The sequence below is a fragment of the Alligator mississippiensis genome, chromosome 4 (genome assembly GCF_030867095.1).
Source record: "Alligator mississippiensis isolate rAllMis1 chromosome 4, rAllMis1, whole genome shotgun sequence".
NCBI classification, from domain to species: Eukaryota; Metazoa; Chordata; order Crocodylia; family Alligatoridae; genus Alligator; species Alligator mississippiensis.
Genome location: NC_081827.1, coordinates 39,475,662 through 39,492,579, shown reverse-complemented (window position 1 = coordinate 39,492,579; position 16,918 = coordinate 39,475,662). Strand labels below are relative to the sequence as shown.

Genomic DNA, 16,918 nt, shown 5'->3' with positions numbered 1-16,918 from the left:
ACATTATGTTCCAGCTGGAAGACAATTTGCAGAAACGGAGTTTTTTATGATAAATGAATAATGTGTGTATTAATATTATTTAATCTCTCTTTGTAAATATTGCACTTTCTTAATGAATGATTACCAGGACAGTAAGCATGAGCCATAACCTTATTCATTTTCCTAAACATGAGAAATCCTGCTGAGATCAGTGGATTACAGTGAGATTCCCCACATTAATTACATAAATAAAATGGGATTATGCTATGGTAGTGGTTCTCAACCCTTTTAGACTCAAGGCATGAGTCTATGTGAAACAGCACCGTTTAATTTTGACTTCCATTTTGCCATTTCAAAGGGACAGTGTGTATTTTCCTCGTTTCATTTTATTTCGAAGCACTGTTCTGTTTTGTTTAGTCAAAACTGTTTCGCTGTTTCATTGTGTTTCAATGTGTTTTGATGTTTTGCCCATAGGTTATAATGGGGAATCATGAAAGTGCCTAAAACTTTGTTATTTCTTGCCTGATTTGGATGAAATTTGCAGGGATGGTAGTCCCTTCTGAGGGCATGAATTCTGCTAAGTTTCCAGGAGATAGGTGCAGATGTTTCTGGGAAACCGCACCTCAAACTGTTCAAAGCGAAACACGCAACGCTTGCTGGCAGTGGCAGCCTCCTCTCATCCCGAGTGCAGATCTGAGGCCCCAGAGCAGGAGGGCTGTGGGGCTGTGTCGGACTCCTCCTGAGGGTGCAGGCCCCCGGATCTGCATGTGAGATGAGAGGAGGCTGTCGCTGCCACCTGGGACCGGTGCTGGGCACAGCCCTTGCCCAGCCCTGGGGAAGATTGCTGCTGCCACCGGTCCCAGGTAGGAGCAGCAGCAGCAGCCTCCTCTCATCTGGCGTGCAGATCCAGGGGCCCACACCCTTGGGAGGGCTGCGGGACTGTGCTGGACTCCTCCCAGGGGTGCTGACCCCCATATCTGCACACTGGATGACAGGAGGCTGCCGCTGCTGCCTGGGGCCAGCGGCAGCAGCAATTTTCCTGGCGATGAGTGCAGGCTGCACCCAGCACCGAACCCAGGCAGCAGCAGCTGCCTCCTCTCATCTGGTGCGCAGATCGGGGGGTCTGCATCCCCGGGAGAAGTCTAGCACAGCCCTGCAGCCCCCCGGGGCGGACCCCCGGATCTGTGCACTGGATGAGAGGAGGCTGCTGTTGCCACCTGGGACTGGCAGTGAAGCCAGGTAAACCCAGCTTTGAAACTCAAAACATTTCAAAACTTTTGAAACCCTCGTTTCATTTCAAAGCTGTTTTGAAGCCTTTTGTTTCATTTCGATTTCGCTGTTTCGAGCTCGAAACGCATTGAAACAGTTTTGAAACAAAAACCTGGGTGAAATTTTGCACGGCTCTACAAGACACCCCTTTCTAGACTTGAGGCATCCCTTGGAAAATGTCAGATCCTAGTTTTCATTTGATTTTTGACCACAGAAAAAACACTAGAACAATTCTTCTGTTGCAAAGAACTCAGAAGGACCACAACAGGTCAGAATGTTTTTAATGCTATGGATTCCTATTTGAAATCCCTGGGTTTACTTTGTGAGTCATATTTGGACACCTAACAGTGTGTGGCAGTGCTGAAAGGATTTTGCAGCATCCCAGGGGTCCTTGGCACCCTGGTTGAGAATCATTTTGCTATGGTAATGACTCTAACAAGGTAGCTGCCTTTTTGAAAATGTAATGCAAAACAAGTGAATAATGCTAGCAATTAGAGAGGTGGAGGCTGAAAACTTCTTATATACCCATACCTATCATGGTTTTTAGCACTTGGAGGTGCAGTTAGGTCCCTCTCTTGGCAATTGCTAGTGTTACTCATATTGAATGAGATTCGGTGCTCAGTTCTATTGTCCTTTTAGGTCTGGCTCCTGCAAACCAAGCCTCATGGACATGTCTGTGTGACCACATGGTGTTCATTTGACTTTAAGCATTAGGGCAGTTTAGCTTGCACAATATTGTCTTTAGATTGGTTCTTGATTGCATTTTCTGTTGCAAAATGGTTATATGTTTTTTTTTCTTTTTCTCTTTTATAGAGCTAAAGAAGAGGTGTTCAGAAGAGTTGTCTTTTTCCCCCAAACTGGACAAATATAAGCTGACAAGATTTTTAGCAGAAAAGGCAATCAGGGTATATATGTTTAACTGTATTTTTTTGTGATTTGTTTATCCAGTTCACACCAATTCCAACACTTGTTTTGCTTAGAACTGTGTTTTCAGGTTGGCTACCATTAACTAAGATGTTTTTACAAGTGTAAATGTCTGCTAAGCTATGGCTAAAGTTGTGTTTACTACTATTAGTCAATGTGTATATTTAAAACTATCTTTTTAGTCTATCCAAGGCTATAGTGCAGATGGAAACTGTACTAGCATGTGAACATGTTCTTCAGAGCTTGTGAACTTGTTCTTCTCCTGCTGAACTGTAATACATTTACTTTTATACTGGAACTTATCTAACTGGTGACTACCAGCTATTCTGAAGTCTGTGACTGGAAGAGAAGAATAAATGAGCAAGAGAGTGAATGGACCAAAATTATCTAACATTTAGAAAAGCAGATGATTGTTGTCTTTTAAAAATCTATGTTGTATTTATTTAGATGTATACATATACACGGTGTCATTTGTTACTTTGGAGTTCTCTGTTACTTTGGCTTTCCCAAAATGACAGCTAGCTTATGTTTCCACTGTGCTAACCAGCCCCTTGTTATTGGAAAAAGCCTGCTTTCTCTTACTAGGAAATAATTGGTAAGACTGCCTTCAGGGCAAGTATTGTGCTTCTGTCTACTGACAGTCAGGAGACAGTCAGTAGACTATCAGTTGTCTACTGACACATGGTGTTCCCATGTGTCAGTAGAGAGTTTTTAGCTCACAGATGTATCATGGATCCATCTTTAGTTTTTCCACTCTTATTTCTAAAATGTGACATTTACAGCTGCAAAGCCATCACCATAATCTGTGGTGTAGACCTTATATGTAAAAGACAACCCACACTGATTTTCATTTAAAACTCCATGATTTTCATTTAAAATATTTTGTCTGCAATTTCAGGAAAAGAAAATTTTTGCCATTTGTGGACCCTATCCAGTAATTCGGGCAAGTTTAAGGAAAAAAGGATGGGTGGAGAAAAAACTTCCCCTGAAGAATGATTTACAGGACAATACTTATGATGCTGATGATGAAGGTGACAGGAAGAATGGTAGCGTATCTCAATCACTTCTTTTTCAACAAGTTGAGTAAATAATTTTATGTTATATGTTTTATCCTGTTTGGATGTTTTTTTCTTATTTGCTCAGATATCCAGGAGTGAGACATTAATGCTGCTTTCAATATCTGCTGCTTTGAACACCTTTTTCCCCACAGGGGAGATTTTAATGCTTTGTTCTCCTCACAAAAACTGACACATGCACTAATTTACAGAAGGACAAAAGAGGTTGGAAAGCACCATGAAGGGAAAACCCTTCTAAATTTAGACATACCTGCTCAGAATCTGCTCAATTCTTTCACTTCTCTGTACCCTCCTGAACTATATCTCTTTGTTGGGGTTCCCATCCATGTCAAGGCATAACTGAAGGCAGAATTTGATCTACAGAATCTGTCTTATTGGGGCTAAAGCCAAATAGAATGCCTCCAGACTCACTGTTCATAGACTGAATTGGCCAATCTGACAGTTCAGAAACACACATTTTCCTTGGAATCTGAATATATTTTATCTATGGTCACTGAAGGATGATAAAAGTGCAACATTTCAATGCATTTTTTGATCAGAAAAAGGGTAAAGCAGAAAAGTCAAGAATGGCATATTTTGTGACATGAGGGGAGTTCATCCTAATTGCATGGAAATGCAGGAAAGAAGTATATTTTTCTGGAGCAGAAGCAGTGAAGAGTGCCATACTTCCAGCCTCAGGAATTTTTGCTGTCATGGATAAAACATCCCTTCCTGCACTTTGAAATTTATATTGTCAAGGCATTCCTCTTCTTATTTGCATCAGCCATGCCCTTCTTGAATCATTGCTATAATTGTGCTTGCACTTACTTTGTTTCCTAAGTTTTGAGGAAAGTAGTTTATTTAAGTAACTAGATATAGTTTTAATTTAATTTAAGAAGTTATTACAGAGGCATATACATTACATGATTTGTCCCATTAAGTTATCACTTATCCCTTGTTCTGCTGAAAGTAATAATAATATTTTGTATATGCACTGAGTTTCAGCTAAGGATTTTAAAGCTATTTGCAAATACTAATATAGTAAATCTAGTAACAGTGTTGGAGGAAGTTCAGTATAATGTTCCCCATTTTCCAAATGGGGAGACAGAGGTAGAAAGAGGTTATGCAATTTTACAAGGTGACAAGAACATAGACATTACATCACTTAAGCATAACCTATGGTGTATCTGCTAAGGTGTCCTATCTTCAATAATTTCCAATATCAGCTGTTTTAGAGGTAGGTGTCAACAGCTTTCAGTGGACAGTTAATAATCAAAGTAACCCCAAGAAGTTGATTATGGTTAATAATAACATAGTAAATCAATGATATAGTTGGGAATAAAAAATTAGAAATCTGTCTATTGCTCTAGCCAACAGACAGCACAATTTTAACAGTAATATCTCATGGTGATTTAGCCTTGGGCAGTGGATGTACACAAATGATCCCCAGCACTGAAGACTATAAGTGGCATTGCTTGTACCTATTTTATAGGTTATGTTGGCCAAACTTAGCAAGGCCCTGCTTCTGGTCATTTTGCCAAACTAATAACTCGGGCTGGAATTTTTCATGACCAGTATCTGCCTCAGACTGAACTTTTAGAAAGGTTCAGGTAAAATAATTTAGCCATTTTTAGGTGCCTCCACATGTATATATTAATGTAAAGTGATAAACTCTGGTGCATATTGTGCTGGAGTTTATTGCTCATGAGTACCATGTATTCTGGGGACTGCAGCACAGGACTGCTGCATGCTTGGGACTGCAGCACATCTACATGTATGCTTGGAACTACAGCACGTTGAGCTGGGTTGGAGCAGCCCTGGCTGGCAGGAGGTCTAGGGGGTCAGCCTACCAGCCCAGGGCTGCTTCTATCCAGTTCAGTGTGTTGCAGAGGGGCTGGCTGGGGCACAAGGGTACGCCAGTGTGGGGCTAGCCAGCAGGCAACCTCTGCATTGAAGCAGTCTTGTGCCCCAGCCAGCCAGGTCAGTGTCTGCACATGAAAAAACTCTGCAGCAGGATAGTATTTACAAGTACGAACCTGCTGTGGAGTTTATTAGTCTCCTGTGACCTAATAGGGCTGCATGTGTAGACACCAAGATTTTTACTGAAGAGCTAATTAGGCAGCTGCAGTAAACGTCAGGCTGAGCTCCTAGGCCCTCTGCCAGCCAGGGCTGCTCCAAGCCATTGTAGATGCACCCTCTGAGAACAAATGTAAGGAAGTTTGCCCTGAAAAACAGTCTTTCCTTTGAGTTCCAGAAGCTCCAGGCTTTGAAGCAAAACTTGAAATTTGTGACCTTTGTCAGCTATGTACAGTTTTCCTATCCCCAAAACAATGTACTTCAGTTTGTTCAAGTTACAAACCTCTAAGAAATCACAGTTCTCACATGCTTAGTAGACATTTGTTGAGTTGCACATATATACTCTCCAGTTCAATCTGATCTAAACAAGCTTCCGTTTGGCTAAATAACTAGTAAGCAGCCAAGCAGCATTCTCCTTGTAGTTGCTGATCCCAGCTGCTACAGGTTCAGGCGGGACCAGTTACTAGACCTAAGAAAAGGAAGACTGTCTGTCCTGCTTTCTTAATGTTTTCTGTTCTGCGCCCAGGAAGGAAAGCAGCATGTTAAGAACAAAAAAAGAACAAAAGGCAGATGGAGGTGGGAAAGGTCAAAGCATTAATTGAGACAAGGAGACTGGGAGTGGAGAGTGGAGTGTGGAGGTAGAAGAACTGGGACTAACAGTTGTACATGGGAAAACTGAAAGTGTCTAGTCAAGGATGTGTGGGATTAGGAACCAGTATACAGGACTAGGATTCATGGGGTGAGGACAGTGTAGGCCCAAGTTGTGGGCTGTCACCAGAAGCGCAAGTTGTGACTGAGACCAGAAGCCTATGGATGGAGTTTTGGGACTATCTGGACAAAGAAATTAGGACATGGGAGAAAAAGAAATGGGGGACAACTGAATGGATATGGCTGGGAGCCAAGGTGCAGGGGGAGAACTAGAAATTGCTTGGTAAAGAAACTAGAAGTAGGAGGAATGGGGGTGAGGAGTGGTGAGCCAAAAATGAGATAGTATGAGGCATCCATGAACAGAGCCTGGAGACCAGTGGGTTGTATAAAGAAAGAGTTTGATACCTACCGTGTTGTAGTAGGGTTGGAGTATAGTTATAGCCATGGTAGTCCAGGAAATATTTGAGGCAAGGCAACTTCTGTAGTTGGGAGACAAGTTGGGAGACTTGTTTGACAAGTTTTAGGTGCTCTTCCTTAGGTCACTTGATGCCAGAAAGCTTGTCCATCAGCTCTCCCAACTATACAGTTGATCCAGTTAAAGGTATCACTAAAAAGCCTTGCCTCATTGATATCTACCTTTGTTACAGATTTTTGAATGTGGGTAGTGAAAAAGGCAGGGAATTGAAGAAAGAAAAAAGATGGTCTCAGAATTAAGGGCACTGAAAGAATCCATTTCTTCAGGGAAGCAAACCTTGCTTTTGTGACATGAAGCAAGTCACTTAAGCCAGATTTTTCACAGGTGGCCATTAACTCTGTGCCTTCCTTATTTTCTGGGTTCCAAATTTAAGAGCTGCATGGTCTGATTTGTAGAAAGTGTTTAGTACCCTGATCTGCAAGCTGAAGATAACAGGAGCTGGGGTTGAAGAACAAAATGTATTCTGAAACATCAGGTCCTAGACATTTCAATTTGGGCATTCCATATCACTGAACATTTATGACTTAAATTCTTTGTGTCCCAGTTCCCCCCATCAATAAAATGGAGATAGCACCCTCCCTCATCTTATAGGGGTGTTGTGAAAATAAATTCATGCCTGTAAGACACTCGGCTACTGTAGGGCTAAAGGTCATAAGTCCATAAGGAAATGAACAATTCCATTGTCAGACTAGTGCTCTAATAATGTGCAGTAAATAAAGCACAGAACAACTTTTAACAATTAAGTGAAAACAAAAATATTGAACAACTACCCATTCAGTGAATAAAGCACAGTCCACTTTGGTGCACTGAATGAAGCATGGGTCATGTGGAAAATACAGTATATGGTCATGTAGTTAAAAATAGTATCATGATGTATATGTCAAAGTAGCCAAATTCAGGTTGTACAAGTGATCTTCATTCTGACATCTCCCAGATTTTGGAAGCTTAGCTTTGAAACTTTAATGCTCCTTTAATGTATTTTTTGTAATTTATTAAAAAAAAATTGATGGTACTAATGTACTAATCAAGGAGATAAAATAAATATGGAGCATCTTCTATGGAGCATGTAGTTTGTTTCTCAAAATCCAAGAGGAAGACTGGACATCTCTTGCCTATTTCTAGCGCTCTATATTGAGCCCATCTTGTGTGGCTGCTCAAATCTTCCTTTAAAACAGTATATACCTATATATCTCATATCGTTATATGTTTTCTAAAGGCAAAAGAAATGTCTTGCATGAAGAAGTGTCCTGCTTTGAAAAGTCAGATGATATTCATGATATAATGGTAGGTTGACATACATGTTGCTTTTCTTCTTGGAATATATCTTAGTTATAAGAATAAGTCTTAATTACGATAACATTGTCTTGTTTTGTTCCATTCAGTTAGCTTATTTCTGCCATGCAACCACAAAGGGACAAAGTATGCTGAGAAATAGTGGAGATTTATAAGACAGGAATTTGCTTGATGGATAGCAAATCAATAGTGAATTAATGTGCACATATATTAGGAAGAATTTGTTCCCTTAATATATTTTGTGGTCCAGCAAACAAATATTCAGTGCCTGCCAGATGTATGTACAGTTCCTATTGACTTAATTGTACATACAGTTAACAGTACACTTTCCATTCAGGGAATTTGCTTCACTGACTTACCAACTACTCATTTAACAGGCATTTACACAGCAAATCATCATCATGATTAAGAGAACCACATGGCCTTGATCCAACTGCATACTCATTGAACTCTTTCCACTGACTGCAGGGGAAGACAATGGGAGGATAGTCTTTGTGCTTTTTTGGTATTCCTTCTTATTTAGTTTGTCATTTATTGCTCCCTAAAGTTAATTGACTGACATTCTACAATAAAGAAAATTACATACGTTGTGGGTTATATGGTTGTTCACTGCTTTCTCATATCAAAACTTCATCAAGTTATTTTGGCCAGTCTCATATGTCTCTCACCATTCAAACAGTGCTGGAACACAAGGATATAGATCACTATAGCAACTCTGAGAGGGTCTGTTAGTGAATGGATGATCAAATTATCAGTGACTCTACTACTCTGAACAAACCAGCAAAGACAGTCAGAATGGCCCCCCAAAAAAACAGAGTTTGAGTGTAGAATAGGGAGCATTCAAAGAAACCAATTTTAGTTGGGGGGGGGAGAGCTGGGAATTTCTCAAAAAATATTTTTGAGCTATATGCAGTCCTAGAGCCTTGAAATCTCAACTACACTGTAGGAAGTGGAGTGTGTCAGCATGTGCATTTAAATTGGCCCTCCTTACTCTTAGTAGAAATTTACTTTGGATGTGCCATATACAACAGATAGAGTTAATATGACTGTATTGTATATTATATTATATTATAATGTGACTGACTGTGGCTGTACATATTCTCCTACTACTAAATTGTCATAGGTGCCTCATCTCCTAGCTCCCTTTGTCCATTAAATAAATACAAATCCTGGTTATCATTTTGATTAATTGAAGAAGATAATTGTTTGCTGCTGGATGTATTGATAAAGGGTTCCTTGGACTTAAATCTGTAGAATTATAATATAGATTCATTTTTTGTGCTAGTCTAGGTTGGTAAGAAATGAAGAGCCATCCTTTTTTTGGACTATAAAAAAGGATGCTGTTAATTACCGTGACTTACATTTTGATCAGATGCTGAATCATTATGCAAGAACTGGCTCTTTTACAACTAAAGTAAGTATGTTGTTAACCTGACTTGCCCTTAGTCTGTTCCCTACAATGTACCTTAGGAATGGTACTGGTATTTAATTTAGTAAACATTATAAGAGAAACAGGTTCATCAGCAATAGTTTAAATCAATTAAATTTGTTTTCATTTATTTCTTGACATAGGAAGTTAATGGTAAAGGCTTTACATATGTGGGACCAGATTCATTCTTGGTTATGTACAAAAATTAAATTTTTTCTCTAGTGTTAGCAATACATAACCAGAAGGAGACGCCAGATTTTGGGAAGGAGAAATATCAATATACTCAGCTCTAAATCATATGAGGTCCCAGTCTTTCAGTGAGTATTTTCATGGAGCCCCATTGACTTCATTTGGGCTCCTTGTGATATTCATGACTCTTTGCTTTTATAGATCCAACTGCAGGATCAGGGTCCAAGCAAGCTGTTTGCTAAACACATGGTATAATAATGACAGCTTTAGTCATGGACTGACATGAGTTGGGTGAGGCGGTATTGAAGGGAAGCTAGCTATTAACAACTACTTGTTTGTTTATACAGTTTTTTTGCCAGTGGCAACAATAGTTTTTAAGAGAAGTATGGCACCTTTTTGTTTATTGATGTATGTTCTGTGATACAACATTCCCCCAAATAAAACATTCACCTTGTTTTTGGAAGGTAGACTATTTCTTTTTCTATGAAGAAAAGAGTTTCCTCGTTTAAACCATGCACCCCAATTTTGGGGGGCTGATTTTGAGGGAAAAGGTGGATGTTGTATGTGAAAAAATACAGCAATATTTCAATTTAACTTTCATATAGATTCATTATTCCACATCAGTCTTATTGTAATAATTTCCCAATTAAATTAACTAATTTTTGGAATCCCTGCAAAAGAGACCCTGACCAGCTTTTCCAAGAGCTAGGTACCTAAATAAGTACAATGAAGTTTTAGGTCCCTAATTTGGAATTATTATCAAAATTCAGGGTCAGCTTCACTAGTGTGAACAACCCTGATGAAGGATCGTGGATGAAGAGTTCATAATTGTTATAGAGAAAGAGATGATCATGTAACAACAGCAGCAGAAATCAAGGAAACAAGAGGAAGGGAAAAACAGATTGGGAGAGGTAGTCTTTCAGGGGCTGTCTTCAACTATTAAAGCCCTAACTGGCTTATAAAAGGCTGTCTCCCACCTTGTGCGATTTTACCAGTTGTACAGGTAGCTAAGGTGCTTTTGCTGGTCCGGCATTGCTCCATTTGAAAAAAGTTGAAAGCAGATATCCTGAGTTACAGAACTTACCTCCTTGGTCCACCAGGGCTAAATTATTTTTAACCTGTCACATTGCAGAGCTCAACTTTCCATCCAGGCATCTCTCCCCCAACTCAGCAAGATGCTTGCACATGTCCAGATTAGGCATGTTTTGCTGGATTTGAGAGAAGGGATTACTGAGTAGGGAATGTAATTAGGAGGGTGAGACGGCAATATCCTTATATGTGTAATATAGTGGGTAGCCTGTTTATTATGTTGAGGAATGATGCATGGTTGTCAGTGTTATGTGTTATAAGGTGTTTGGGGGAACAGACAAGCCTTAGGTTAATAGAATTACATTTTTTATAAATTGAAAGAATTTATACATACATTTTGGTGGAGGTTGAGGTAATCTTGTTTATTCTCATTATGTATGTGGGAGGGAAATAGCAAACCAATTTTACATGCAGTTTAATATATTTATTATTTTCCTTAAGATTGGGCTTTGTTTGAATCTAAGAAACTTGCCATGGTACGTGCAAGCTAATCCAAATACTTTCTTCCCCCGCTGTTATGGTATTTGCATGGATGTTGAGAAACAGGATTTTATAGGTAAGTCACATGAGTCTCAGTGTTAAGACTTAAAACTTGGTTAAGGAAGATGCTGAGCACTTTGGCTTAGATCAGGGGTGGGCAATTATTTGGGCCTGCGGGCCACATAGGCAGTTATGGGGAGCTATAGCGGGCACCCTCTCCCCAACGAATAACAGCCCAGAGCCCACATGCCTTGTGGCTCCTCTCCACCATCACCACCAGCACCCAGCAGTAGATGAGCACACAGCCCCTGTCCCAGGCTAGGCCCGACCCACATCCACTCCGGACTTGCCCCAGCTGGAACAGACCAGCTCTGAATGAGCCATGACTCAGGCACGAAGCCCCAACCCCAGCCCTGGGCCACCCTGAGCCTGTTGTAGACTGGACTGCCCATGATGAGCTGTGGCTGGGCAGAAGCTGCTACTGGGCATGGGGGGAAAGTAGCCACATCCCCCTCGCTGCTGCCAGAGCCCTCTTGCAGAGGCTGCCTGAAGCCCACACTCAGACTCCCCTGTGGCTCCTCCACTGCCATCACTGCCCCACTGAGTGTCCTGGAGGTGGTGCTGATGGCAGTGGTTACAGCAGTGGAGAGGAGCTACTGGGCAGCCTGGGTGTGGGCTCTGGGTGGCTGCAGCAAGAAGGGTCTGGCAGCTGCAAGGGGGAGGCAGGCACTTCTGCCCGCCCACTGCTGCCACCATTCATCATGTGGTTGCCTGGGTCCAGGGCTGTGGGGTTGTCCAGGTCCAGGGCTGTGCATGTGGGTTTTGGCTGGTCTGGAGGTGGTCTGCTCTGGTTGGGGTGAGTCCGGGGTGGGTGTGGGATGTGCTGGGCCAGGGCCTGGGTTGTGTGCGTGGGTCTCTGCCAGTATCCATGGGGCTGGGGCCAGTGGTGGTGGCAGCCAGAAGGAGCCGCGACCACCTGGGCTGCTTGGAAGTGGAGTCCAGCTGTGGATCCACCCCAGCCCCACTGCGCATCCAGGGGTGTCAGGATATGCCACGGGCCAAACGGCACCTGGGTTAGGTAGGACCAAGAGACCAGGTCCCCATGTGAGTCAGATCTGGCCTGTGGGCTATACTTGGCTCACCCCTGGCCTACGTAGATCACAACCCTGCTGCACCTGTCACTTGAAACCTGCCAATAGTCCTACTGAATGTAAAAGTATTTCTAAAATGTAGTGCTGGAGCACTGAGCACCCTGCAGTGTCAAGTCCATACAACCAAGTTACCCCCACTCAACTCCCCGGGAAGCTTCCATTCAAAAATATGCACTAACTAAATCTGTCCTGATCACAGGTATACTGGGATAAATCCAATGTCACAGTTACTGGATACATTTGATATTCATTGGCAGTAACACTTGGTAAAAGCAACAGTTTCTTACCAGCAATATGTCCTGTACCATGTTTTTGCATGATGCTCTCTAGAACAGCAACACTTAGGAGCTGCACAGGGCCCTAGCACATTGTTAGTAACTGAATATACTGTAAAAAACTGGATGTGAAGATGCTCACCTTTAAAATACTTGATTTATTTTCTGGGTCTTTCAGAAACCTGGAGTAGATTAATTAATCATCCATTTATCAAATTTTAGCAAATAAGACATGATTTACAAAGCAGAGGCATTCTGGCCTAAAGACATAAAGATTTCTATAGGATGCAAGAAGATTGATGAAATTATTTCCTTATTTTTATTTTTAAACTGAGGTTTTGTTAATAGAGTTCACATGTATAAATCTCTTATTATGATGCTGGAATGTTTTAATGATGTGAATAGAAGTGTCAGTGACATGTCCAGTTTGAGCTATTTTGAAAAAAATCAGGAAAACATTACTCTTTTTTATACATATTAATCTTCCTTGCTTCACTAAAAATGTTATGTCACTTGACTACAAATTGAAAAGGGCTGTCTGTTGTCAAAACCAAATCTGTTAAAAATTTCAAGATGTGAGAAACACCCCGTCATTATTATAACATTGGGACCAGAAATATTTGGTTCTCAAGCGTGTAAAAAGCTAAAGTTGTGACAAAAATGTTATGTTGGATTAATGCTAAGCAGAAAGTTTAAATACATTTATATGCAAAGTAGAGGGATCTTGATAATTACCTATGACCAAGAAGTATGGCTGCAAAGAGGTAGAAGAGTTCAAAGATGGTTTTTGTGCTCTGCAGTTTGTGCTGCCAGTTCCATCCATGGCCCAAATTCTTCTTTAAGTTACCTTCACCATCAGTGGCCTGAAGCGTCAGCTGGTGTTCTCTGAAACCCTTGCCTACACCTCCACTGCTAGAGTATATTTTCTTTGGCCAGATATACCAGATTAAATCTTCTTTGCTTTGCTGGTGCAATGTTAAGTGGCCGCAGTGCAAAGGAGAATATGAGCAAAAATTTGCATATTATCTGTTCTTTTTACAGTAAAAGAATTCTGGTCTGGAAAAAATGACTCTTAATTGGATATAATGTTTCAAAAGGCACATTTCCTCCTCTGTTCAGGTATACTGGCAATCCTTTTAAAATAATAACATTGCACTACATGCTGGAGAATGCATTGTAAACACATTTATTTGTGCATATATTCTATATGCAGAAAAGTGTAGCCCCACAAAGTATTAGCAATTTTTTATGGCATTTTCAGATTTTCAAGCTTCATTTCTAAGTAAATTCTTTTCTCTTTTTAATGAGATGCTTCAGATGGATGCATAGTGATTCATGCTGGGTAGGGGAACTTCAACAGATTTTGTTTTAGAGTTTGCTTCAGGTCAGATACACTCTCCAGAAGTTAGATATTATTCAAAGCTTGGCTGAACTTTCTAAGCAAACTCTAGTCACACAAACTACATTTCTTAGAGCCCCTTGCTCACATTGGTTCTGCTTGTAGATCACCTTGGCTGTGAGGTCTGACACCCTTCTGGCTTCCTTTGGATTTATTAAAGGAGTTGTGGCCTGTCTCATTATTACCCTTATTTCCCTCCCCCGCCCCCCAAATTATTTTCTAACCTTTACTGGTGTTTTCTTGTTCCCTGTGGTCACCTATCCCATGGTGTCCTCAGAGTGCTGACCCTACGCCTTGCTATTCCTTCAGATTCATGGTGTTGGAAATATTCTGTGGGTTGGCAACCGTGATGAAACCCTTTTACACTTTTCATCCATAGGACTAGGACATATTCTGTTGCTCACATTTTGCTGTCTCTTTAAACTCTCTTGCAATGTCCACTAGGCATATCTAGTAACTGAAAGCAAACAGCCTTTTTGTATCCAGTATCAACATCCTTCTTACACCATACATATCTCAGAGAGCTGCAAATAAACATGCTAAGACTGCAACCTAAGAGTGGGCTACCGACTTGTAACAAGTACAGACTGCTTTTCTTAAGCAACTACTTGGTTTAATGCTTTTAGCAAAAGACTGATATATAGAATGGAAAGCAGATAGTATTTGTACTTAGCAATGTTTCTCATATAGTCCTTATGACAATTGTGTTCTTCTAACAAGTGTCCTTCTCTTAGCAGTTTGTCTGTGTAATGGAACACAAACTAAAATAGTATGTCATTTATTTCAGAGGACTACAGGAATACAGCAGCATCTAACATACTAAAATGGGTCGTTAGTTTTAATGTCTGCAATAAAAAAACACAGAAGACTAAAGAAAAAGCTAGTAAAGAAGATGTAGGCCAGAAGAAAGGTATTTCTGAAATATCAGTAAAGTAACACTACGAAGTTAGTTTTACAGAAAAAGGGCCAAGGAGTAGCTTGCACATCTGTAATTAGTGCACGTTTTAGAGGCAAACATTGTCTTTTTACTGCAATAAATATAGTGATCAATGTTCAAAAGTTATTTTTAAGCAACAGCTTCCATAGTTATGTCAACATTTATTTCTGACAGTTGTTGTTTTGTGATGGATGTAATTTGTCTACAGAAATTTAAAGCATTTTCATCTCTAGTGTATGTAAGCCTTATTTAAAAGGTGCAGAATAATTTGAAAATTTTTACTTTTTGGCTATTGCTTCTTTATGTCGCTGAAGCTCAAAAGAGCTTGTAATTTCCCCTTTGTATTTTGCAAATACATAGTTTAATATATCTTAAGAGCTTATTGTAAGAGCTTATGCCTGAAACTAGGTTGCTGTTAAAGTCATTAACAATGATTTTTGTTGATGGCCCTTCAAAGTAAATACTTTGCTATTAAGTTCAGAGGGGTGGATCAGGAATTGTGGCTGGCATTTTCAGTGGTGGAGAGGGACAGAAGCAAGGAGCTATGAACCTAATCCAAAGCATGTAGTGTTTTGGGAACTTTCCCAAATAAGAAAAATGTCAGGCAGCTGTGCATTTTTTTTTTTGGCATAAATAGGAGTTGGGTACTCTACAGTGATTTTCAACTTGGCCTAGAGTGAGGAATTTAAAAAGTCAGACCAAATCAGGTGTGCTTAAGACTAGCTTTAGTTGCTTTCTGATGCAGGGTCATTGTTACAGAGGCTAACTCAAAGGAACTTGAGAAAAGAAAGAACGTCTGCTAAGAAAAGGTAGATGGTGTTGAATTCTAGAAATGCTTACTTACTAAAACGTCTAGGGCATACAGACTGAACTAAAGAAAAATATAAGAAAAACAGATAAAAACACTGGCTTTTCACATTCAGTAAATTCAAACAGGCTGCAAATGGGAGATTCCCTATAAGTTGTTGAAAACTTGGTCCTCTAATGATATGTATGATCACAAAAAGTATACATACCTCACTGATAGTGTCAAAAACATTTTATTTTTTAGGTTCTGAGTGTTCTGATGAAGATGTCAAGCAGCTTCCTGGAAAACTAATAGACATGGCTTGCAATGCATGTGAGATCTACCTTGGGCGAATGGAACACAAGGACATCGACACAGCAGTGAACTCTTCTGCCACGCTCAATGAGGAGGAATGGAATGAATTAGTTGAACAGTACTATTCTCTGATTCAGTAAGCTTTTACTATAAGAGTCAACTCTTTTGGGTTAAAGCCCTGATTAATAGCTAGATATAATACAATTAGTCATCATGAATAATACTATATCTGACCAGGATCCCCAGTTGAAGGAAATGCTTCAACATGAATAATCTATCACAGTTGGGTCCTAAATGTAAACTCAAGTTGGAAATGACTAATTGTATAATTAGTATCTGTCAAACTCTTAATTTTAATAAAAATAGTAATCTCTACTTCTACAACTCTACACATCCATGACTCCTTGTACTTTGTAAACATAAGGTCAAATCTTCAAAATATAACAAGTGGAGTCAAAAGTGTAGCACAGCAACTCTACACAACAGTTCAGAATGGGAAGGAAAGAATTAGGAATTATAGAGAGAATTTATGTAAGCAGCATGGAATTTTTATGAGGCTCAGAATGGGAAAGTTTCAGTTACAGCTCATAGGGAATCTCTTGGCAAAATATATTTTTGTCAAAAAATGAACCTGCACTTGAAACATTGAAACCTACACTTTTCATAGCAACATTTGTTTTAATAAAACTTTCATCAGGAAGATTTCTAAGGTTCAGGATGGTTTGGAGTCTGGGGAAGGAGTGGTAGGAAGAAGATGGGAAGAAGGCATGAGAGAGTGAGCAATACCACTGTAGAGTAACCACAGTAGTCTGGTGGTTAGGCAACTTAGCCAGAATGTAGGAGACTTATGTTCATGCCCATGGTCTGGGATTTGCTAAGAGTAAATCTAAAAGATTGATTCAGCTGGTAAAATAGGTGAGAGAATACCTAGTTTGAGAATCCTGCTTTGGCATTTGGCTTGAATTAAGTCTGAACAGCTTACTAGTTGTGGGATCAGTTGTCACTTAAGTGACTTTTCCATGCCTGCCAGCACAAATGTATGCCCTCAAGGTTTAGGCATCCATTGACCAGCAGTTTTGAAGATGCCATTGGTACCCACAGGGAGACTTTAGACACTTAAAAAGGCAGACAGTTGAGTAAGTACTTTT

General features: G+C 40.2%; 1 protein-coding gene across 1 annotated transcript in view; it reads left to right on the top strand.

Moving 5' to 3' along the window:
* Nucleotides 1–112: 112 nt before the first annotated feature.
* The window catches only part of TTLL8 (tubulin tyrosine ligase like 8), a 29,011-nt gene continuing 12,205 nt past the window's right edge, over nt 113–16,918 (top strand). The window contains exons 1-8 of the mRNA XM_059726170.1: nt 113–131; nt 2,062–2,153; nt 3,071–3,218; nt 7,667–7,710; nt 9,005–9,133; nt 10,868–10,982; nt 14,519–14,641; nt 15,720–15,906. Of these exons, the coding sequence (XP_059582153.1) occupies nt 113–131; nt 2,062–2,153; nt 3,071–3,218; nt 7,667–7,710; nt 9,005–9,133; nt 10,868–10,982; nt 14,519–14,641; nt 15,720–15,906 (857 nt within the window). The remainder of the gene's footprint in view (nt 132–2,061; nt 2,154–3,070; nt 3,219–7,666; nt 7,711–9,004; nt 9,134–10,867; nt 10,983–14,518; nt 14,642–15,719; nt 15,907–16,918) is intronic.